At 40.4% G+C, this 24,639-nt stretch overlaps 2 protein-coding genes across 3 annotated transcripts in view; one reads left to right on the top strand and one right to left on the bottom strand.

Annotated features, from left to right (window-relative positions):
• The window catches only part of MRRF (mitochondrial ribosome recycling factor), a 42,263-nt gene extending 40,491 nt beyond the window's left edge, over window positions 1–1,772 (bottom strand). For both annotated transcript variants that reach the window (XM_079790634.1, XM_079790635.1), the window contains exon 1: window positions 1,648–1,772. The gene's annotated coding sequence lies outside the window, so the exon portion shown is untranslated. The remainder of the gene's footprint in view (window positions 1–1,647) is intronic.
• Window positions 1,738–23,249, top strand: RBM18 (RNA binding motif protein 18). Its single transcript, XM_079790636.1, has 6 exons — window positions 1,738–1,871; window positions 5,019–5,147; window positions 13,236–13,362; window positions 16,309–16,395; window positions 18,084–18,169; window positions 21,282–23,249. The coding sequence occupies exons 2-6, from the start codon at window positions 5,035–5,037 to the stop codon at window positions 21,439–21,441; spliced, it is 573 nt and encodes a 190-aa protein (XP_079646762.1). The 5' UTR covers window positions 1,738–1,871; window positions 5,019–5,034; the 3' UTR covers window positions 21,442–23,249.
• The last annotated feature ends 1,390 nt before the right edge of the window (window positions 23,250–24,639 follow it).

Below are 24,639 nucleotides of genomic sequence, written 5' to 3'. Positions count from 1 at the left end.
ATATAGTGATAACTATGTGCCAGAAACAATTCTAAGTGCTGTACTGCATACATTAACTCATTTGAGCCTTTTGAGCTTGGTGTGTCAAACTTCGCCAAAAAACTGAGCATAACTCGGGTAGTGTGTCACTTTGAGGAAAAAACATTATTTCGCAAATGTTTCATCCTCAGGAGCAGCAAATGTTTCATCCTCGGCATGCGGCCGCCTCAGTGGCCGCGTGTCATCAGAAATGGCTACGCGTGTCAGTGCTGACACGCGTGTCATAGGTTCGCCATCACTGCTATAGAACCTACTTGAACAATATCAGTTGATATTCGTGTAGTTATTTGATCATTGTCTAATTCCCTCCATGAGCCTATAAGCACTACAAGGACTGGCCTACGGTTGTCTTGCTCACTGCTGTATCCCCAGTGCCTAGCACAGTCCCTGGACACAGAAGACACTGAATAAATGAGATGGATACATGAATGGAAGTCTAGAAAAATGAAGTCCTTGCCCACGGTAACAATGCTGGCACCAGAATGAGAATCTAAGCCTGAGACAGTAGCTCCTGAGCGCTACTTCACAACACTGCTTCAACTTCCTTCTGGTTTGCCAATTTTTCACTTTAGATGGCAAGGCATGTTTTTCTCTAAATTCAGGGCCATGTAAAGTTATGTATAGGACCTGACTATATACAGAATCAAGTCCCTGGCACAGCCAAAGGAGGGATAAGACACTTCCATAGGTGGAGAAGGAGCTTTTGCCTAAGAGGTAGGAAGTCTGGATTGCAATATTCCTCTCTCAGCATTCTCTGCCAAGCATCCTCTTTAGATTCATAACCACCGTGTATCCAAAAAGCACTTGTGGCAGCTCTACTACTGACTTGTGGCTTGTATCAAGTCACTTCTTCTCCCTAGGTTTTGTTTGCCTCAACTACCTTTCCAATGATAAAACTCTCCAAGATTCTGAGAAATGCAATAGAATGTGGTGAAAGGAAAAAGGCACCAAACTTAAGAGAAGACCTGGAATCGAGTCTGGGTTCCAGCACTTACTAAGATGTGACTTTGGATAGGTCAAACCCTCTGGACCTTAGTCTCATCTGTAACGTGTAGATGATAATACCGTTTGTGGAGCAAATGAGATAAGGTCCGCAGACGCATGTTGTAAACAGAGAAGGGCTACTGAGATGACAACTGTCTCGCCACGGGGACGGCACAGAGTAAGGGTTAAAAGTTGAGGCTTTGGAATTTAAGCTCCATTAATTACTAGCCACGTGACCCTGGTAAAGTTTTTTTTCGTTTTTTTCTCTGAGCTTCCTGTTTCTTCACCATGGGAATAATGATATCTATACCCGTGGTATTGTTCTGGGAACTAACATTCCTGCTAGGTGATGGGCTACTAAATAGCGGCTACAATTTGGTAAACGACCCCCCACACACATCAAATGCTCGAAGTTCCTAGCTGATGACACGTGTTCCGCCCCTAACCCGTGACACCCGCTCTGATGCTACCGGTCCCGCCCCCAGCCGTAAGGTCAAGCCGGACTCGATGGGACTCGTCGGGGTACCACGATCAGGCCCCCTAAGGTCCCTAAGAAGTCCTGGAGTAGAGATCTCTGGTACCGGGACCCCGCGCGCGCCTCCAGGCCGTGCCGAGACCACTCACCAGCTATCAGCCAGGCTATTGGGAAAAGGCTCGGGCGACCTCGGCGACAGCGGCGGCGCTGGCGTCGTGACGTCACGGGGCGGGGCGTCGGCGCAGGCGTAGTGCGTCACCCGCGGCCTGGCGGCAGGTAGCGTTGAGACGGAGGCGTCTGGAGCGTGGTGGCCCGCGGGGTTGGGACCTGCTCTAGGGGGCATGAGCCGAGGGGAAGACGCCGAGGCCAAGAGGTGAGTCCGGGCCCCTGCACCACAGCCCCGGCCCCGGCGGGCCTCCCCGGGAAGGCTGCCGGAGAAGACGCCTCTCAGGCCCCGCCCCGGATTGTCCCGCCGCCGGCCCGGAAATAACAATCCGAGTGGTGACCCGTCGCCTCTGGGAATTCGAGGCCTGGATCGGGAAGCCGGGGTTCCACGTTGGACTCCGCCGTTAACAGCCCTTAGGAACGAGTGCCTTTGCTTCTCTGCACTTCATTTCCCCCCAAATGACTGTTCCTGGCCTCCAGAGTTGTTGCAGCGCAGCTGGGAGGATAGGTGAAAAAGCGTTCTTGTCAACTCTGTTAACAATCTATAAGTGTTGTCGCTGTTGCAAAGTCAGAGGATTTTGAAAGTCGCATGCCGTCTTGATTTCTCATTACACTTTATCGTTTCTCAAAAAGCGCTGTGCTGAGAGCTGTCACAGATACTCTTATTTTAGCCTCATAACGACCCGTGAGATAGGGATAATTGTGCCCATTCTGGGAAGAAAGAAGAAACTGAGGCTGCGAGTAGAAAAGTGGCTTGCTTCATTCATTCATTCATTCAGAAAATATTGAGCACTGGCCATGAGCCGCTGGGGATAGAACCATGATCAAAATAGGCAAGGCCCACCCTGACCGGTTTGGCTCCGTGGATAGAGCATCGGCCTGCAGACTGAAAGGTCCCGGGTTTGATTCCGGTCAGGGGCATGTACCTTGGTTGCGGGCACATCCCCAGTGGGAGGTGTGCAGGAGGCAGCTGATCGATGTTTCTCTCTCATCAATGTTTCTGACTCTCTATTCCTCTCCCTTCCTCTCTGTAAAAAATCAATAAAATATTTTTTTAAAAAAATAGGCAAGGCCCTGTCCTCTAGTAGCTTCCATTCTAGTGAGGGAAATGGGAGATAAAACAGTAAGTCACAGAAAATGAATTAGTATTGTGTGGAAAGAAAAAGGTGGCTGTGGTAGAGACTAACAAGGAGCTCCCTCTATTAGGAAAAGCTTTTCTGAGGAGAGGACACTTAAGGGGGAGACGGGATCATGACTTACTAAAGTCATACAGTAATTGGGTGCAAAAACCAGGATTTGAAGGCAATTTTTTGGGCCTATTTCCTGTGCTCTTCCCACTAAAGATGGTACCCTTCTGTGATACTAAGTAGCTATTGGTATCATTTCTGTTTTTAGACATGAGAAAATCAGAAGGTCCTGTTATTCAAGTTCCATCTCAAATATCATCTCCTTTAGAGGCCTTTCCACTAGTAGTCCAACCCCAGTATTCTTTTCCAGTCACCTTGCTTAGTTGTGTTTGCAAAACTTATCACAAATTACATCTTCTTTATTTTGCTTTTTTTGTGCCCTGCCCCTCTTCCAATTATAAGTACCCTGTGCGTACTTACTTATTTACTGCTCTGTCCCCAGTACCTAAAAACAATACCTGGAAAATAGAACCTCAATAAATTTTCTGTGAATGAATGATCTTTAAGAAAGTAGGAGGAAAGGAAAGCAGGGAGAAGACAAAATGTTTCTCCTCCTATTTTTACTCCTGGGATTCTGTTTATGTCTGTTTCACCTTTCTCTCAGGAGGTAAGAGCAAGAGCTATGGGTTATTCATTTCTTTATTTTCTGCACACAGCCCGGGGTTTAGCAGCTAGTGGTTGCTTGTCGAACATTGCCAAACAGATTGAACATGTGAGTGGGAAAGGCAGAAAAATATCCTTTTGTGGGAATAGATAAACACAGTCAACAAACAATTATCTAGGGGCTACTGTGTGCTAGACTTTATAGGCTGTGCTGAGATGGTAAGAGGTAATGGCAATGTTGTTATTAAACAGCTCCTGCCACGCCAACCTTTTGAGGCACTTTTGGTTATATAGGACACGTTTTCTGTAGCAGGGAGTTCTGAAGTCGGGCACAGCCTGCCATTTTCCCAGCCCTTTTATCTTTTCTTTACTGCGTTTTATTTTCATGAATGCTGTATTTTATATCTGGCATCTCATCTTTGTCCTCACAACAACCTTAAGGTATAAGCAGGGCAAGGTTTATTGTGTAGAGATGAGGAAACTGAAACGTAGGGAGAAGTGACTTCCAGTTGAAATGCCAACATTTGAAACCTAGTCTTCTGACACCAGGTTTTTGCTTTATACACTACTGTCTCCATCATAATCCTCATTTTCCTTTTTTGTCTATGAGATGAGACATTTCAGGAACTAAGACTAGCAATAATTTAAGCTAACATTAATTGAAAGCTTGTTAGGTGCTTTAAGTGTATTAACTCAGTAAGTCTGCACAACTCTTATGGCAGTAAGTCTGCACCACCCTGTGCCTCAGTTTCCCCATCTGTATTATTCCCATCTTACAGATGGGGAAACTGAGGCACAGGGTGGTTAAATAATTTGCCCAAGGTTACAAAACTAGTAAATGGTAGAAATGGACTAACTAAGGAGGAAGTTAGTCTCTTCTTCCCAGCCTCTCAAAATATTAAACATGATAATAGCTAATATTTATTGATTATTTACTGTTGTCAGATGTAGCATTTAATGATTTTTTCATGCACTGCCTTTAATCTTCACAATGGCTCTATAAGATAAGAACTGTTCTTTCCATTTATATAAATGAGGAAACGGAGGCCTATAATGTTTAGGTAATTTATCAAGTCACATAACCTGCTTGCAAACTCAGTTCTAACTCCAAAATCTGTGGCCTTTAATTTCCTGTATTGCCTCTCTCACGAGGAAGAGGTATACTATTGCTCCGCCTTACCCATCTTCTTCAGTGTCATTAAAACTTGCTTTCTGGTGGTTTCCAAGGCTTACTTTGGGTGATAATTGTTAAACTGGAGTATCGTGTAGTAATAGAGACTTTGGCCTCCTGCCCAGTCAGCCTCTGGCTTCAGAAGAGGAAAACTTGAGTTTCTACACACAGAACCACACCCCTTTCACTTTAAATGGAAGCTTTTACTTTCTGGCTGCCAGAGGAGCTGTCCCAAGGGAACTGGTGCTGGGGCCCTGCTTGTGGAAGAACTGAGGCCTTTGAAGGACTGCCCAGGGCATTCCCTCCTTGAATAAATGTTTGTTGAACTGAATTTGAAGTCTCATGTTCACACAGTGTTGCTCTTCTCCTGCCTGAATGTTCACATTTCCTTTAGTATTTAATAGAGATTGATGGAAGCAGAAACCAAAACTCTTCCCCTGGAGAACGCATCCATCCTGTCAGAGGGTTCCCTGCAGGAAGGGCACCGGTTATGGATTGGCAACCTGGACCCCAAAATCACAGAGTAAGTCAAAGTCATCTTGATTCATTGCCTAGAAACTGGGATGCCTGCAGTGGTGTTCAGAAGAATTTTTAAGGGATATAGGATATATTTTGGCCCTTTTACCTATGTTTCAATTGTCTTTAAAGGAAATGTGATGTTATTATTAGCCTGTTATTTTGGTATTTTTCTTACATTTGTACTCTTCTACTGCAAAGACATAGACTTGAAACTATATTCTTTTTTTCTACTTACCAGAGATCAACTATTTGAATCCTTGTACCCAGTGATCAGGAAATTATTTTCTAGAATCAGCTTTGGGCATGATTCCCTCAAAATGAAGGAACAAGCAGAAGTCTCAGTATATTCATAGGCAGGTAGAGGGGCAGCACTTGACTTTAATTCATGGTAAACAGCCATGGGAGGTCAGAGCTGGAAGGAATCTTAGAGATCACCTCAGTCCCTTTGGTTTTCATTCATTCATTAAATAATTTGAGCGCCTACTATGTGCCAAGTGCCCTATGCTAAGCAATTTTCAAACTCTTGAAATCTGAGGAACCTTGTCTTAAAGTAATGAGAACGTATATGTATATATAAAGTAAGAGCTCAGAGCTGCTCTGTTAAAGGGGGGAGGGAGGTGCACTCAGAGCCTTCTGGTAACTACCACCCTTTCTGTAGCAAGCACTTACAGGACTCCATGAAGACCATTTGAAAATCTCTGATATGTCCAGCTCTCTAGACCTACAGTAGAGGCCCCAAGAGATGGAAGTGTCTTGCCCACCACAGTCACAAAAGTAATTGAATTGTCCTGACTCCCCACTCTTCCCATTGGGGACATTACAGTGGAAAGGAATTTCTTAGCAAAGAGAATGGAGATGTTTTTCCTTCTCCCAGTTGTTCAGGGTGGTGATTGGTACCAGGAGAGTAAAGAGTGAGTGGATTGAGCCAGATGGGGCCAGTGCTTAAAGTAAGCGTGGAAGATATCATCAGTCCTAGTAGTTACTCCCTTTGTAATAGTGTTAAAAGAAAGGGGAGAAGAGACAGCGGAATCTTCAGAGTCTGGGATGAGAGGAGGTACATTTAAGGGTTGATTAAGAGACAGGAAAAGATCCCTAGCCCGTTTTGCTCGGTGGATAGAGCATCAGCCTGTGGACTGAGGGGTCCCGGGTTCAATTCCGGTCAGGGGCATGTACCTTGGTTGCGGGCACATCCCCAGTAGAAGGTGTGCAGGAGGCAGCTGATTGATGTTTCTCTCTCATCTATGTTTCTAACTCTCTATCCCTCTTCCTTCCTCTCTGTAAAAAAATCAATAAAATATATATTTTTTTAAAAAGAGAGACAGGAAAAGGGATGTAAACTAACATATGACAGAAAGTTTAGTTTCTCAAACCTGCTGAAGCTCAAATCAGCTAAATGTAGATACTGTTCGGTCCCTCTGGAAATTATGATGATATTTAAGGTTGTGTTGCCCCTTATTATGTGACCTTGGTCATGGGGGGCCTGAAATATAGACTGCATTGATTTTGTTCTCTTTATGGCTCATGGCTTTGAGGATGAATGTGTGAATCTGCCCAACCTCTCAGTTCATGTGTGTTGATCAGAAAAACTGTTTCCATCATCTAAAACCCAAGCTTGTGAGGGGATACTCCCAAGAATGGTTTCCATTCCTACCCCTGCTTGTCTGAATGGAAATCTGGAGTGTGGAAAACTGTTCATTGTTTTGGCTGCAATTCCCTGTAATGAGACCCTTGTTCTAAGTGTGTCCTGCTGCTTGTCAGGAAGGTTCAAGTGGGCATCTGCCACCTCGGTTTATGCCATAAGTTGGAGTATATGAATGTTTTCTTCAGTTACAGCATTAACAACACTGAATCAAAACTTTCCCTCTGGTGTCTCTGCTCTTTTTACATCAGGCCAAAGGTGGGCAGCAAATCCTAACCTGCAGGTCGGGGCCTTGCGGGTTCTACCCATGGCTTCCCACTTCTGTATCACCGGAGATCATTTTCACTCTTCTTCCTCTATGGACTCCTCATTGTAAAGCATTTTCTCTATTAAGCCAATTTATTAAATAATAATAATTTTTTTAAAGACATAGCTACCAATCATAGCCTATGATTAACATGAAATACTTAATATTACCTCATTTGATTTACTTACTTATAACAAAGAAAACTAACATTTTAGTCTGGTAGGTCTTATCTTGTAGGAATATGTGATTTCCTTCCAAGTGTTTGAAGCAGAGAAACTTCTGGATCCTGTTCCTCTCAATGTAGGTAATAGCCTAGACTAGTTATTAAAGTACAGTCATTCCCAAACATTGAAAGGATTACATGATAAAACTTATGTGACCTTGTGGTGCCTGGCTTATACTTCAATCTCAGAGGGTATTGTTTGAATCCAAATCTCTAAACTTCTAATGACTTGCCAGAAGTTTGCAGAGCACCCTCCGGTTTTCGTAATGAAACTGACACCCCACCAACAGATTGGTACTAGTTCTTGCCTGTTTTCCATTCAACAAAACCATTCTTATCTTTCTTTCCTCTGCATACTCATACTCTTTACCATCCCTCCTCCTGATCTCTTTTATAAACTGATCTGAATACCCCTCCTATAGAAATTCTTTTTTACCTCTTATTAGAAGACAAATTATAGTATTTTACTATCATGAATAGTTACAGAAGTATGTAAACCAGCGACAGTTAAAAACTTTACCGCATGCCCTGACCGGTTTGCCTCAGTGGATAGAGCGTCGGCCTGTAGAATGAATGGTCCCAGGTTCGATTCCAGTCAAGGGCATGTACCTTGGTTGCAGGCAGATCCCCAGTGGTGGGTATGCAGGAGGCAGCTAATCGATGTTTCTAACTCTCTATCCCTCTCCCTTCCTCTCTGTAAAAAAAATCAATAAAATATATTTTTAAAAAATCAAAAAACTTTACCGCACATTTTTCATAGTAATCCTATGTGCGTGTGCTTGTTAGTTATTAATTGGAGTTGTGCTCAAGTTATACTAGGTTATCCATCGGTCTCCTCTCAACAGTATATGCATTGCTAACGAACTGTCCAGCACTCTAATATTCTGCTTCTTGTTATTTGTGTTCACTTTGTGGTTGCAAAACTGCCCATTTTAGGGCCATGCTAGAGGCCAGGAATATCCAAATGACTAAACAGAACTTAGTGATTTGGATTTAGAGGAATAATGACATACTCTTCTTTATGGAGGTAGCAGATTCCAAACTCATGTTCTTTCTACTATATTCTGATTCCTTTCAATTACATTATACTTAATATTTCTTACCTATAAAGAGAATATTCAACTAAATGATCTGAATGTTTCTTCTAGCTCTAATATTGCATTAGTTCCTCTTATTTAAGGGTGTGACAACCTTGTGAAGCCAATGGAACATATTTTCCCTCTTTTACAGGAAGAGTTAAGTGAGTTGACTCAGTTTCCCACAGCCTGATTTAGTGCTCTTTGCACAAATAGATAATAGTCCACATAATTGAATAGTTAAAACCTAAAGTATCCTAGTCTAAATTTTAAAACGTAAGGACTTTTAAATTATGGGACCCAATCTAACTATAAAATTAAAACAACGCCTCTAAATACCATTAAAGGGGTAGGGAGGGAAGGAAGGACATATGTAATACTTTCCACAACAAAGATTTTAAAAATAAATTTTCAACCTTCAACAGAAAAAAATGAAAAGTTCATGTCCTTATATATTGTCTATTTTCCACACTGTGGTTTCCTCTGAAGGGTTAATACTGCTTTCTTTTTCAACTATTAAATGTGCTGTGTAGACAGCAAAATTAATAGCCACAGCATTATGCATAAGAAGTATGAACAGGAATAAAGCCAGGAGAAATTCTCTAAGAAGGAGCATTCTAAATGAATGGTGAATCATAAATAAAGGTAGGAATAAGAAAGATTGCTGTGTGAGCAGAATATCAGGAAGACCTTTTTTTCTTATTTAAAAAAATGTTTTTATTGATTTCAGAGAGAGGAAAGGAGAGGGAGAGAGAGATGGAAATATAAATGATGAGTGAGAATCAGTTGACTGCCTCCTGCATGCCCCCTACTGGGGATGGAGCCAGCAACCCAGGCATCAAACGGGACCTCCTGGTTCATAGGTCGATGCTCAACCACTGAGCCATACTGCTGGGCTCAGGAAGACCTTTTTGACTAAAGGAGAGGTTGAATACTAAATGATAATGAAAATATTTGGAGAAATAGAATACTATCAGATTAAGATAGTCTTTAAAAGTTATTCAAACCTGATTGAATTTCATGTAGAAGAGACGCATTGTGGGTGTTTAGCAAGAGACTGATATCATGAAAATGATATATAATAATAAAAGCATAATATGCTATAATTAGACCGGACTTCCTTCCGGGTGGCCTTCCATCCTTCCAGATGAAGCCAGGCTGCAAGGGAAGCCTGGGTCCTGGGTGCCTGCCGGCAGCCGGAGGGAAGCCTGGGTCTTGGGTGCCAGAGGGAAGCCGGTGCCAGCAGCCGGGGGAAGGAAGGCCTACTCCTGCACGAATTTCATGCATTGGGCCTATAGTGTTTTAATAGGAAAATTAGACAGTATGAAGGATGAATTGGAGGGACAAGACTAAAGATGAAGTTTAGCTACAGATCTGTCATTAATATCCCCTAGATAGAGACAGTGAACTTGGAGGCCAGTGGTGAATCAAATGAAGAAAAAGTGATTGAAGAGGAGTGGAGAGTTGAAGATGATCCTAATGTTTCTTGCCTGAGAAATGTAAAAGAATCTTGTCCACACTGACCACTGGAATAGCTGGAAAGAGGCAAAAGTTTGTGGAGGGGAAGAGGTCATTTTGGGGTAGACTAAGTAAACTTGAAAGCAGTAGAGAGTCATCCAGGTGGAAATGTCCTTCTGATACAGACTTTCACAGGTAAACTAGAATGCAAGGAAAAATAAATGCATTATGAAACAGTCTTTACTGTTTGCTTACATTTGGAACACAGTAAGACCAGTCTATTACATACAAAGCATAGAACATGAAGACCTACCACATAACAATTTCTGTAAGTTTAGAAAGAAATTTTTCTTTGAAACAATTGTGTGCTAAATATCATCTTAAATGTCATTTTGTTGCTTCCCATTGCCTTCAGCATCAAATTAAAATTCCCTCACTAAGCACACAACATGCTTCATAACCTGTCCCTTCCTGCCTTCCGGCCTCATCTCTTAGTGCCTCCCCAACTCTCTTTCAATCGATCAGACTTTTTGTCACCTATATATCTGTGTACTTAGCATTCACTGACCACTACTTTCCCTGCACAATTGGTCCTCTTCATCTTTATGCTTACCCGTATGTGCAAGCATGACATGTAATTGATTACATATCTCCCTCTTCTAACCAGAATGTGAAGTCCTTGCAGGCAGGGACCTACTTGTATTCATCTAGTCCCGTGGTCGGCAAACTGCGGCTCGCGAGCCACATGCGGTTCTTTGGCCCCTTGAGTGTGGCTCTTCCACAAAATACCACGGCCTAGGCAAGTCTATTTTGAAGAAGTGGTGTTAGAAGAAGTTTAAGTTTAAAAAATTTGGCTGTCGGGGGGGCAATGGCAAGATATGTACACATATAATACCTTAATAAAAAAAAATTGGAAAGAAAAAAAAAATAGGCATTAAAAAAAAAATTTGGTCTAAAAAAAAAAAAATTTGGCTGTCAAAAGAAATTTCAATCGTTGTACTGTTGATATTTAGCTCTGTTGACTAATGAGTTTGCCGACCACTGATCTAGTCCAAGTGCCTAATAAAGTTTTTGACACATAGTAGTTGTCTGCTTTAACATTTGAATAGATTACTTACTTATTTGCCATTAGGCAGGAATGCCATTTAAAGACCCATTACAAAAAACAACAACACACTGATTTAAGTTGCTGGTGTAGTAATTCTCTAGCTCCAGAAATCTGCAGGGCCCACATTTCCTGCACCGGCGAAGCAAGGGTCTGGTGAGTAGTGAGATCTCCCATTCTTCAGCAGCAGATGAAAGTGCTTGCAGATGTGAAAGCAAGAGTCTTCAGGCTTTTTTCACTATCAGAGCTTGCAGTCCCCATCTCCAGGAAGCAAAATAGTAAACATTTCATTCCTTTTGTTTCGGTGTTCCGATAATTTCAAGAAATTATCAAACAAGAAAAGAAATCCTGGAGAAGTTGAAAGACACAGACCTAAGCAGATGTTCCTGGAATCCTAAGGTCGGGCTTCTCGGGCAAAACGTATTTGTTAGCTTTTCAAAGAATAATCTGCCGGCTTTTTTTTTTTTCCTGAGTAAATTAAAATTCATTTCCTAGGAAATGCCGATCGTCTTACCTTCCTGCTATTAAGCAGAATAGAGCTAATGAAAAGATGACCAGCCCACAGAGTCCTTTAGATTGTTTTTTTAAAAAAACGGGTTTGACCCACCATTCATAGCAACTGGTGCAGTGTTATGATTTGAATGGGTATAGTAAGTGGAAAATGCAGCTGTGAATTAGAGACATTGAGGGAGACTCTTCTAGCCTATCTCTCTGCATTTCAGAGACTCACTCTTGCTGTTCAAAAAATCAAGTAAACCAGAAATCCGCACTTGAGGTGTCTCCCTTCCCCCTGATGAATCACCTCCTACATTCTCACTCACAGTTGAGGTCTCCTGGCGGGACTTGAGAGTTTAGAAATGAGAGGGTTGTTTTTTCTTTCAAAATAGGTCTAAAGACCAGATGAATATCCACAGAATACCTTGGGATCCTTGCATCCTGCCCCAGTAAAAGACCTGTATTGTGTCTTCCTTTCTCCACTTTGTCAGGCACCTGATCCAGGATAATGGGCTTGCTTGTCAATGTGTGTTAGTGTCAAATTTAGTAGAGCTTATGATCCAGTTCCTATCTTTCTGCTTCCCAAAGGAGATTCTTAGTCAAGAATAAAATCTTGATGAGTTTCTCCTAGAAAACAATGTGAATATAAATGTGGCTGTAAGGACAGCTTTACTGACTCCCTGTGGGGTAGAATTCCCAGTAATAACAGATTTAGCATGTGGGCTGATACCTTTTTAGTATCACAGGGACAGCATTGTTTAGAGAAAGCCTTGACTCCATTTGAATAGTGCGGAGGATGCCAGGAGGAAGGCCAAAGGAAAAGGAAACGGGAGAGCTGTTGGTTTGTCTCACCCTTGCATCAGATGACAGGAAGTCGGAATTGAGATTGGCCACAGCAACCTGTTAAGGCCACATCTGTTTGAATAACTTAAAAGCTCTATAGAAACCAAATAAGTTTTAGAGAAAGGAATCCAAGAAGAGGGTGAAGGGCAGAGTGGCAAGCAAAAGCTTGAAATAAATTTCTTCCCTGGCTAGCTATATGCTTTATTCAACCATGCTCCAGAGTCTAGACTGTGTTAAGAAACAGGCTTGTTAGTTCCCCACAGCTGGATGGAACTGGCCAGGTTCCCCTGTCCTATGTGAGATCAGCCTGAGTCACATTGTGGTTCCACGTTGTCCTGGCGTTCAGTCACATCAGAGATTGAAACTCAAGCACTTAATAATGGAAGTGCCACTAGCTATGGCTTGATTTGGGGCAGTTTCTCACAAGCGCAGTGTGGGGTTAATGACTGCAATCTAATAGGGAAGTCTTTCTGGATTACTTGTTTGTGTGATTGTGTATGTGTTTGTTACTTTATTTTTTGACTTTTGGAGTGTGAGTGTGTGTTTCGGGGTGTGAGTGTGTGTTTGTGATGGAGTTGTAGTTATTCACAAATATTATTTCATTGCCAAGAAGTTAAAAATAAATAAATCGACACTATTTTTGAGCTTTTCTCCAAAAGAAAAACAAATGGTGCTTATGGGCCAGACAGCTGTTTGTTAGGTGTGGTTTTTTGTTTGGTAGTTTTGTGCTGGACAGACGAATAGCCATGACAATTCTCGTTCCCATTCCAAATAGAGGCAAACAACTCTGTTTGCCAAATAGACTAACAGAGCAGTTTGGAGGAAGGCAGGGGGTGGGGGCGTGAGATGTTATCCCTGGAGTAAATTATCTCCTGCTTTTATCTCATACTCAGGCTCATTGGCAAACAGATTCCCTGAGTACTCATGGACTGTGCTTTCTCCACAGATACCACCTCCTGAAGCTCCTCCAGAAGTTTGGCACAGTAAAGCAGTTTGACTTCCTTTTCCACAAGTCAGGTGCTTTGGAGGGACAGCCCAGAGGGTACTGTTTCGTTAACTTTGAAACTAAGCAGGTAATTGGACTGCTTCCCCTTTCACGGTACTTAGGCTCTCCCATACGTATTTGTGCAGGTCTCTTACCTACTAGAATAGCAGTTCCTTGCGGGCAGGAGCCAAGTCTGATTCATGCCTGTGTGCCTTGCTCTGAGTCTTAAAGGAGGTCCTTGGTAAACAAAAGAATTAGTGAATAGCTTCCAAAATGTACCCTCCCTAGGCTTTTGGACAAAGGTGGCTGACCTACTTTTCTGACCAAATGCTTTGGGATGCCCACATGAAGCAAATGGACATCCTCTTCCCTCGTCTGCTTTGTTTTTTTCCTTTAGTGGCTGACCAACAAAGCCTCCTTCTCTTTCAGTAGTTTTTGCCCTGTGGTACAAAGCCCTCCCTGTCTGTGGTGAGCCACCCACAAACTCTTTTTTCTTTTAATTTCTTAAAAATTTACCCTTCTTCTCAATGTCTCCAATAAATGCATACAAATTTGAATATATATAAAGGAAGAAAACATCCAGCCCCAATCATGATATATACATGTATCTTGTATTAAAATTTTGTCCTTGGGATGGATATGCATTGATAAAGAACTTTAATTTGAATATTATTAAATAGAGAGACATTGCTCAGTACTCTTTGTAACTCTATTAGTTATACGTGAGAACATTGTCTAGTTATTATTTTATTAATAATTGTATTTGGATGTTTTTTCTTATTTCTTAAAAGTAAAGCATGTTTATTATAGATGAAAATATAGGTAAGTGGCTTAATTTATCAGCCAGATGTCCAGAAATAATCAGTTAATTTTTAGTTATGTGTCTTTTAGTTTCTTCTTCTTTCTTCACATTCCCACAAACAAAACAACAACCCTGGAAGACTTTATACATACACACATATATGGCTTATAATACATGAATAGGATCATATGATCCTGTTTGACACTCAGAGTATACTAAATTTTTTTCTGGCACCTAATACACATTAAGAAAACATTCTGTATCATAATATTGTGGTTTCACTGGTATAGATATAAATATGTAAAAATTCATTGATCTGTATCTTTAATATTTTATACATTTTATTACATGTAGCAGACCTCAGTTTAAAAGCTAATCAACAGGATGTTTGATGACCGCATAATATTTCATTATAAGAACATATGGTATTTGATTAACTGTTAGCTATTTAGGTTCTCCCTAGTGATTCACAAGTGTAAACAGTGCAGTAGTGAATATATTTGCAACTCTAACCATGCATATTTACTACACTCAGGAAAATGGAGTGGCATCAACAAAGGCCATGCATATTTTTCATAATACAACTGCCAGATTGCTGTCAAGAAAATGTGTCAGTATGTGCTGAGATGTCATTGCCCTGCCCCGTACTGGGGATTTTTTTTACAGCTGTGATAGGCAATAAGTGATACATTGCTGCTCTAATTGTTCAAGTTTTGGAGAGACTGAAAAAAATGCCTGATATGGTTAGCATTTTTAAGTACTTTATTTTTCCTCAATGATAGAGCGTGATGACAATTCTTACAGACAAATAAAATCTGGACTAGAAGTCACAAAGCCTAACTTCTATTCTGGCTCTTTTATTTATTAACTTTGGACAAGTTTCTTAACCTCTTTGGCTTGGTTTTCATCTAAAAATGGGGATTAAAAACCTACGCCCTTCTTACCTCTAGTTGAGAGACTAGATGAAGGTGCATAGGAAAACATAGTTGACATTTAACAATAATGTTGACTGCAAGAACTTTGAAACAAGATATAGAGATAGGAAGTTATTTCTTGAAGCATTTGTCACTGCTGGCATCTTACTAGTGTTGATGCAACAGAATTAATAGAGAGTGCCATGTAAATTCTAATTGAATAAATAAAACTTAAAAGGAGAATAAAATGTCTCTTTTATTCCATCCCTTTAACTTTACATGCCGTAGTGAGGCAAGGAAGCCAGTGACTTAATATCTGACACATAGTGAGTACTCAATAAGTATTTGTTGAATGTCATACTGGTAAGCTCTAGAGGAATAAAGCAACCACTAGTAAAACCAGACTGCAATGCCTGCTGGTCTTACACTGAGTTTGCAAATAGACTGTCCCTGTTTCTTTTCTTGTTCCTTAAGGGCTTCTGCACCCCCAGTGAACATGGTTCCTTTTGGCCAAATGCCTTGTGGATACACACAGAGCAGAGAAGGCTCAGCAGGATGGAAAAGTACAGCCAGGCTTCCTGGGAATGTCCTAGAATGCCTGTTATCCAGCTTCAGGAATTCCTTTCAGCCTGGTTGCTCCTGTGTCCGATAGGGAAAAGGTCAGGGGACTTCTGGCTTGGAAAGCCAGGTGCATAGATTGCCTCACAGATACCTTGCTCACAGTCTCTTTGACTTACTCCTGCTTTTTCCGGCTTAGTTTTCTTCACTCCCATGTCCTTTGAGGCCATTACTGTTTCTCACTTTGGATCCAGGGAGTATGAGCCCTAGTCCAGGATACAGTTCCAGGGTTCCTGGGGGGAGTACTAGTTCTTGACACAGTAAGTGCTACCCTGACTAGCAGAAGTAGGTAGGAAGGTATCACCCAATAAGAATAATACTATTAGCTAATGTTGGTTGAGTACTTCCCACACACTCCATGCTTTCCATGTACGCTTTTACTCCTCATAGCAACCATCGAGGAGCAAGTATTCTCCATGTTTTACAGGTGAAAAAGCTAATGTTCAGAGAGATGATTTATAAGTGACCTGCCAGACACTAAACTGCCAGTAAGTGACAGAGCCAGGATTTAAATTTTTGACTAAAAAACTCATACCCTTTTTATTATTTTGCTTTTTTTCTTTGTAATCTTTTTGCCAATTGTTTACCAAAAGTGGTGTGGTTAGAAATTCAGCCATCAGAGCTAATGAGGCCCTTGTGAATACATATAGCAGGTCGTGCATTTGATTTGTTGACTAACGGTAGGCCCTTTCCTGGACAGGAAGCAGAACAAGCCATCCAGTGTCTCAATGGCAAGCTGGCTCTGTCTAAGAAGCTGGTGGTGCGATGGGCCCATGCTCAAGTCAAGGTAAGTCTGAGACGCTAGAAAGGCAGCTTCAGCTCATCCTAATGAGTCTTCCCAAAGACAATTGTCCACTTACCCATTTGCATCCCACTCTCTTCACATCTGGAACAGCCATACTTTGGTCTCCTACTTGTATTTACCATGTGTGTTGCCAGATTTTTCTTTTGAGAAGCATCTCAAGAGGGATTAAGTTCCTTCATTGTTTCTCTCCACATACCCACAGATTCTGTTTTTGATTGATTTTTCCATGTGGGTGATGTGTATACTCAGACCTCTATCATTTTTTTTGGTGGGGTGGTTCTTTGGAGGGAAAAAAAATGTATTTATTTTTAAAATTAGTTGCTTTAGGCATTATTAGACTCTCCCCAGCCTCTCGAGTCTGTGAAGAGTTTGAATATGTTTATTCTAAATGCTTGAGAAGTGGGTAGTTTGCATGAGTGCTTAAAACACTGGCATCTCATTACACCAGATATTTTGAGAGTTATTTTTGGTACTTTGCAGTGTCTGTATTGTCTTCAAGGCCTGAGAAGTGGCACACTGCCTTATTCGTCTTGTAGGAGGTCTCTTGGGAGAGCACACTGGAAAAGCTATGACCATTTTAAAAAAATGAATGGCTTTCTGTCCTGGCCAGCATAGAGGTGGTGAAGTACAGGAACTGGAGTAACCCCAGGAGTTGATTCCCTTTCTTCTGCAATGGGGTTGGCAGACCTGCAAAAAGATTTGTGGCCGTTAAAACTGGAGCTTCAGTCTTTAGCTATATGAACATGGGTTTTTGATCAGAGACTCCACCCAACAGGCTTCCCGGAAGAGTCAGAAATTAAACATTTGAGCTCAGTGTCCAAGCTGGAAAACCGAGCTCAGATACTTCGGACCCTGCATTTCAGGTGGTCAGCCACAGAGTCTTCTCAGCTTCCAGGGCTCACTGCCTGGAAGATAGAAATGAGGAAAATTACCAAAGGCTTTTTTACTCAAAAGAAAATCAAGTCTCATTTGCCAGACTGGCTGTCATTTTCTCATTCTGCATCTCACTGGAAAGGCACGCAAGAGAAATTATTCTTCATTCCTTCTTTCATTTGAGACTCTGTGCCTCGTACTTCCCTTCTCCTACAGGTCTTTTGACCAGAGGATCCTGGTTGCTCTGTCATATTATTTTTACTTTTTACAAGAAGTATATAATTATCTCACATCAAATTAAACTGCTCTTTTCCTGGAGAATGCTTTCTGTATCAGTGGCTGAAAGCTATTACTATTTTTTTTCTCCACTCAGGCCTGTTAAGAGTTGAATGTTATGCTTGGTACTTGGCAGAAACCTAGCAAAATTTAAAGTGTTTTGGATGAAGTAAAATAAATATGGTAAGAGGTGATATGTGACCATTAAAATAAGAATGTAAGGGCAATCCTGCCATGTACCTGTGCCACCTGTGAATTTGAAACTAGAAATTCTTTCCCTACCAGATAAGGAGAACTAATGGCTGATGGGAGGCTTCTTCTAAACTTCTTTTTCTAAATGTATAGCTTTAAGCCAAAATTGTGTGGAGTTTTGCATTAATTCTAACTGTAAAGCTGTCCTAAAATTGTCTAGAAATGTGCTGATGATATTCTGGTGGAGTTGAAGTATATGGACCCATGCTCTGCAGTTAAAGGGCTGGTTTTTGCACAGGTGAAGTGATTTCTGTTTTTCTTACTTCCAGAGATATGATCATAACAAGAATGATAAGATCCTTCCAATCAGCCTTGAGCCATCCTCTAGCACTGAGCCCACTCAATCTAACCTAAGGTAAGATGGTGTACTGTAGAAAAACACAGTTATTCAAGAGCTTGAGCCATTTCTTCATTCCAAACCTTCATCCATGCTCTAGTAACTCTTCAGATTCTAAATTTCGAATAGAATCTACTAACATTTGACATGTTCAGATAATGTATTCAGTTAAACTCCAGAATGTATACATTTCCTCTCTTCCATCCCCCCTATATATAGAATGCATTAAAAAAAAAAAAAAAGTCTGGGTATACCTACCACATACCAGCCATTATGCTTGGCACTAGGAATACAGAGATAAATCAGACAGTCTTTACCTTATAAATAAGCATTTTAATAAGGCCTGTGTCTCTTTGGCATTTGTCATTACACACTAATTTCTCCCTAACTGTGAGTTCCTTATACAGTATTTTACTTTGCAGCACTTTAATTCTGTGTACCATTTCACCCACTATAACAGTTTTGGTACTAGTATGTATAAATTGTCAGTTACGTCTTTGGAGTTAATTCAAAACAGAAGGAACTAAGGGTTGGGTTGAGAAAGGGGAAGTTAAATGGATAGCTGAGCAGAAGTAGAGTTTTGGGGCTTCTTTTTTGGAGGGTGTTTGGTTTTTTGCATTGTAGCCTAGGGAGATATATGAACAATAGTAATAGCCAAGATTTAGTGAGCTTACTATGAAGCAGGCACTCTGCTAAACACTTTACATGCCATATGTCATGTGATTATAAAATTCTGGTAAAAGTACTCTTATGCATATTTTACATAAGAGGAAACTGAAGCTTAGAAAGGTAAAGTATCTTGGCCAAGATCACGCAGGTAGCAAATAGCAGAGTCACATTTAATGCCAGTTTTACTGGACTTCAAAATTCAGTATTTTAGTTACTTCAGAGAAACTTCAGGCTGTAACTACAGGAATATAGTTACTTCAGAGAAACTCTAGGCTGTAACTGCAGGAATACAGTTCTCAAGCCTGTTCCAGGGGAAGAGAAGAAGATATGTGAAGGAGTGTCAGCATTTTATAAGCATTAGAAATCAGTATTCAGTCATAAAGTCAGGAGAGCAATGCCTATTTGGATAGAGGGCCAGAGAGAAAACAGACAGACAAAAAGCCTGTCTTTTGTGTCATGTACACCAAACAAAGCAGATTTGCAAGCATCTCATTAAAGTGAAGGTGATCCTGAAATGTTTTCAGGAGGAATAAAATTGGTAAATTAACTTTTTGTGTTACTAGTACAAGTTTAATATTATTGGTATTTCTTAATTTTGTGCTGCTTTATTGTTTTGTACTTCCAGAAATTTAAAAAAGTATAATGACATCAATAGGTTCACTAGGAACTTATATCCACAATGCTATATTCCCACTAAGATGGAGCCTCTTTGATTACAGATCGGTGTCTGTGGAGGTTTTCATAAATCTAACCCTATAGGAAAAGGATTACTCCTTTTTTGCTGGGTGATCTTCATATTACAGTGAACATGTCTTTAGTTTCTTATTTTCAATGTTTTCACTTTTTAGTAGATAACCTAGTGTTTTCCATTCATTTTTTTAACCCAGAGAACCTCAGCTCACATCTTTCTATTAACATCTTTACCTAATTAGAGAAGGTTGTTTCCGTGTGACTCATACAGCATCAATGTCCCAGTAATGACAGCGGTGCCAGAATGCATCTTGGTAATATAACATTTTTAATTCACATGGCTCGTGTGAAGTGTGAGCGTGTGCAGCAGTGCATACCTTTGAGGACCTCTAAAAGGCATGTGTACATTTCCTTCTACGCTTCTCTCCCTGACTGTGACCATGAACAGCAGCAAGAATGGAAAATAAAGGAGCCAGAGCTAAAACACATCCACTGCCTGAGTGCATTCTGGTCGAAGGATCACCGTGACCTTGATCAGAATGGACTTCCTTACAACTTCTGCAATGTCCCCTCACCTCTTCTCTCTAATATGGGGCTGCTCAGCTCCCAGCCTGATGGAGGGGAAAGCAAGGACTTAGATAAACAAATTGGGCTTGAATCTCGACTCTGCAATTTGTTAGCTGTGTGAACCTGGGCAATCACTACCTTTCTGCATTTGATTCTTTATCTATAAAATGTGGGCATAATGCCTGGCTCATTATAAGCACTCTGTAAACGATAGCCTTTATAAACAGACATTTGTCAGTAAAAAGAAACTTCATAGAATTTCCAGGATTTTTTTTGCCATTATTCAGTGATTCCAAAGGTGATACAATATAATAGTTACTAGAATGGGCTTTGGAGTCAAATCTCAACCAATACCACTTACTGGCTATGTCTAACATTGAGTAAGTTAACCTTTCTGTGCAAAAATAAGATTATAACCTATCTTACAATGTTGCTTTCAATTATACATGAATTTTTTCCCCCAAATTTTAAGTGTACAGTTTAGTAGTGTTTAAATACATTTATAATATTGTGCAACCATCACTACCATCCACCTCCATAATTCTTTTCATCTTGTAAAATGGAAACTCTATACCCATTAAACAACCCCTGGCAACCACCATTCTACTTTCTGTCTCTATAATTTTTACTCAGTATCTCATATTAACTGGAATCATAAAGTATTTGTCTTGTTGTGTCTGGCTTATTTCATTTAGCGTAAGTCCTCAGGATCCATGTTGTAGCATATGTCAGAATTTCCTTCCTTTTTAAGGCTGAACAATATTTTAAAATGTATTATGTATCATATTTTGCTTACCTGTTCATCCATCAATGGACACTTGGGTTACTTTCGCATCCTATTTTGAATAATGCTGTTATAAACATGGGTATTTAAATATCTCATCCAGACCCTGCTTTCAATTCCAACATGAATTATTTCTGAGTGCCTACTAGCTGCCAAGACACAGTGTTTGTATCTTTGGATTAAATGTGACAATATGCAAAGTACTCCTAACAGTGTTTGGGTTTATAGTAAAAACTTAACAGTTGGTTCAGATCTCTTTCCTGAAATGAGAGCATTGGTTATTCTTTGTGTGTTTGAATGTTCCTATTTGAGTATCTTGTTGCTTCTACAACATGAATGAGAAGTACAAGGAAGATGAAATACACAGTATTTTCTGAATGTACCCAAGCCCATTCTGACCCTCTGCTGTCCTTTTTCCAGCGTCACTGCAAAGATAAAAGCCATTGAAGCAAAGCTGAAAATGATGGCAGAAAATCCAGATGCCGAGTACCCAGCAGCGCCTGTTTATTCCTACTTTAAGCCACCAGATAAAAAAAGGACTACTCCTTATTCTAGAACAGCATGGAAATCTCGAAGATGATGGTTATGAATCACTGTAGCAGCAAAAGCAAATTGGTCTCCACACCTGAAACCCTCTGCCTTTGTACTTTGTAGATGTGACTGGTACTCGCCAGCAGAGCATAATCCCATGTTAAAGTTTGGTAAAATGACATTTTTGGCTGTTCCTATGGATGTTTCTACCCTGAAGTATGTGTGGAATTGAGCATCATCCAGAATAAATAGGATTCTTTCCAAAATTGTGATTTGAACACTGGGATGCTCTAGTTGGCTGGTTTGTTTGGATTTGTAACTCCAGAAACACTATGTAGTGTGCCAGAGAGAAAGGCAAACAAAAAATGTTATTATTTAAATCAGGAAACTAAATTTATTATCGTCTGTCTTAAAAAAAAAAAAAAGCATTTTTCTGGGCTCAAGTGTCTTTACAACATAAAAGAGAGAGGGAGGGAAATGGGAGATTTTGAATCATGTTCAGAATTATTGTTCTAGAATTTACTATGGAAATCCCTCCAAGTGGACTAAAAAGGAAAAGTTCTTGGCAAAAGGGAGCTGGTTCTTTGAGCAAATGTTGTGGTAATCTGTTTAAGAAGTATGCTTATTGTCTCAAAATCCCAATTAGCAAAATATGCCATATATCTTAAAATTGTTTGCATCAACAAAACTATAGAATCAAATTTAGCATTTTGTACCACAACAGAAGTTCTCTTTGGAAACCCAACTTTTATCCTATAGTGATCATTGTTTTTTTAATCTAAATAATCCTGCCTTCTATAATACCAAATCTGGTTATTAACATGGGGCTTTTAAAATGCACTTATTGCATGAGATTGTTTTTATGGCATGAGAATGTTCTATTTGGAATTGTATCATGATCAATCTAAATAGAAAACAAAATTTCTTTGTAAACCTAAATGTTTCTATATTGATCTCTATCAAACATTATTTATTAATAATTGTCTAGGGGTCTAGTAGAAGAAATCGGATTGCCTGTGTGGGGTGAGGTGGGGACATACAGTGGACACAGTGGAGCAGGCACTACTCTGGCACCAAGATGGTAATGACCTCATGTTTTCTGTGGTTTTTAAAGGCTTGAAAGACTGCATGACTTATAACAATAGGGAGAGAAAAATCATGTTTATTTGGTAGTGTGATTAGGAGTGTGTGTTTCTCAGTGGTGTGGTCATCCTGGTGCCAGGTGGACAGACTGTGTCATTGGGCAGCACCGTTGTCTCTTCACCAGGTAAATCATTATTTCACCTTAGGGTGCCATTCTTAGTGATTACAGACTTTTTACCATTGTCATTCCTAGCGAGAGGAAACTTTCACTATAGGAACTTAAGTCTTCCTATGAGCATAAGTGAATTTAAGACACTTGAACCAAAACGTCAGCATTGTGGGGTTTTAGAATTCACAGAGCTGGTTCAGAGAAATTCTTATCACCGTTCCCAAGGTAAATCTTTCTAGATATCTTCAGGTATTAAATACTTTCTGCATTCATTAGCTCTGTCTATGATGCACGTAACTCTCCTTCCATTTGGGGGATAGTGTACGGAGGTGGGAGAATCCTCTCCCAGTTTTCTGGTGATTTCTTAGTGTATAGAATTCACTATTTTATCCTTAAGTCCTCAAAGGGTTGTGGTGGTGTAGAACTCACTTAATGCAAAAATAGTCTTCTATTTTTAATAGGAACTTAGAAAATACTTAACTTTGAATTATCTAGAGCTGTTTCCTTTAGAAACCAGAATTATTTATTTGTATTTAAAGCAATGTTTATTATTTGTACCAATTCTTATTCCTCTGTGTGAATAAATGGAAGACAGTGTCTGTGCAGTTGTGTCATCTCTCATCTGTTTTCTGGAATAAAGACTGCAGCTCTCTGGTAGGCTTGTTTTGCCTGAGAACTCAGGGCCAGTGTGTCAGGGAGAGGTAGGGGTTGGGTGGGGGGTTGCTGTATCTAAGAGCCTTCTCTGCAGAAGACTGGCTAGAAGCGCCCTCAGAGACAGTTCTCTCCACCTTTACACCTGCCTACTTCTGTTGTTAGACATGAGAAAAAAGACTAGCTGTTCTCACTGCAAATGTATTTAAGAAGAAATTGTAATCCCTTTTTCAAAATAGAGGTTTCAAAAGAAGAAATGTGTGTGTCATAAATGTGCTGGAAGCAGTCTAGTGAAAGGTTTGTAAAATACAAGTGCTGTCTGTACTTTAAAATTATTTGTTGGCTTACTGTTTTGCTAAAATTGCGTCACTTATAATTTTGATTTATATAAGAGTGAAGAATTGAGGGAAATATTCAAATGAAATGTGAACTATCTTAATCTCAGCTCCTATTTTATCAAATGTAAAATGTAACCCTAACAAGTTGATTTTCTGTAATTGGCATGTCAGTTTTGGGGAAGAGGATCACATAATGAAAGATTTTTCAAATCATGTCAAAAATCAACAGCAAAAGTTTTTTTAAACCAAATATCTTAGAGCCCTGTTGTTTATTAAGGTAGGTACAGTTAATTTTTGAGTCAGCAAATATATCTGATTTGTAATAATATTATGTAAAAGAACAGGATTAATTCTTGCTCATAAATTAAATGTCAACTACTGGTATGTAATCATGTTCCTAAAATAGGACTTCTCCCATCATTTTTATTCTTGATTTTTCTTTTTCTCTCCTGCTTCTATCTAATCCTGTAAACTCTACCTTCAAAATGCGTCTTGAATCCAACCACTTGTCCCCATCTCCAACACTACCATTCTCCTTAAAGCCATTGTCATCTCTCACCTGGATCATGGCAGTACCTTCCTATCATCCTGCCTCCACCAGTGCCGCCTCAGTCAATTTTCTACACATTAGCCAAAGCAATCCTTTAAAATCTGAGCATGTCGTTCCCTTCTCAATGGCTTTCCATCACACCTGGAATAAACTCCAAAGACCTACAAGGCCTAAATGGCCTGTCTGACCGGAGAGCCCTCTGCTATTCCCCTTCGTGTACTGTGCTCCAGTCCCATTGGCCTTGTTAAAGTTCCTATCACAAGGCCTTCACATTAGCTGTTCTTCAGAGCCCACTGCTGATTTGTTCATGTGTCTGCAAATGTCAATGATCAAGAAGCCACCTGAGCTCTAGCCGGTTTGGCTCAGTGGATAGAGCATCGGCCTGCGGACTGAAAGGTCCCGGGTTCGATTCCAGTCAAGGGCACATGCCTGGGTTGGCTCCATCCCCAGTAGGGG

Source organism: Cnephaeus nilssonii (assembly GCF_951640355.1).
Source record: "Cnephaeus nilssonii genome assembly, chromosome: 14".
NCBI lineage: Eukaryota > Metazoa > Chordata > Mammalia > Chiroptera > Vespertilionidae > Cnephaeus > Cnephaeus nilssonii.
This window is presented reverse-complemented; position numbering and strand designations above follow the sequence as displayed.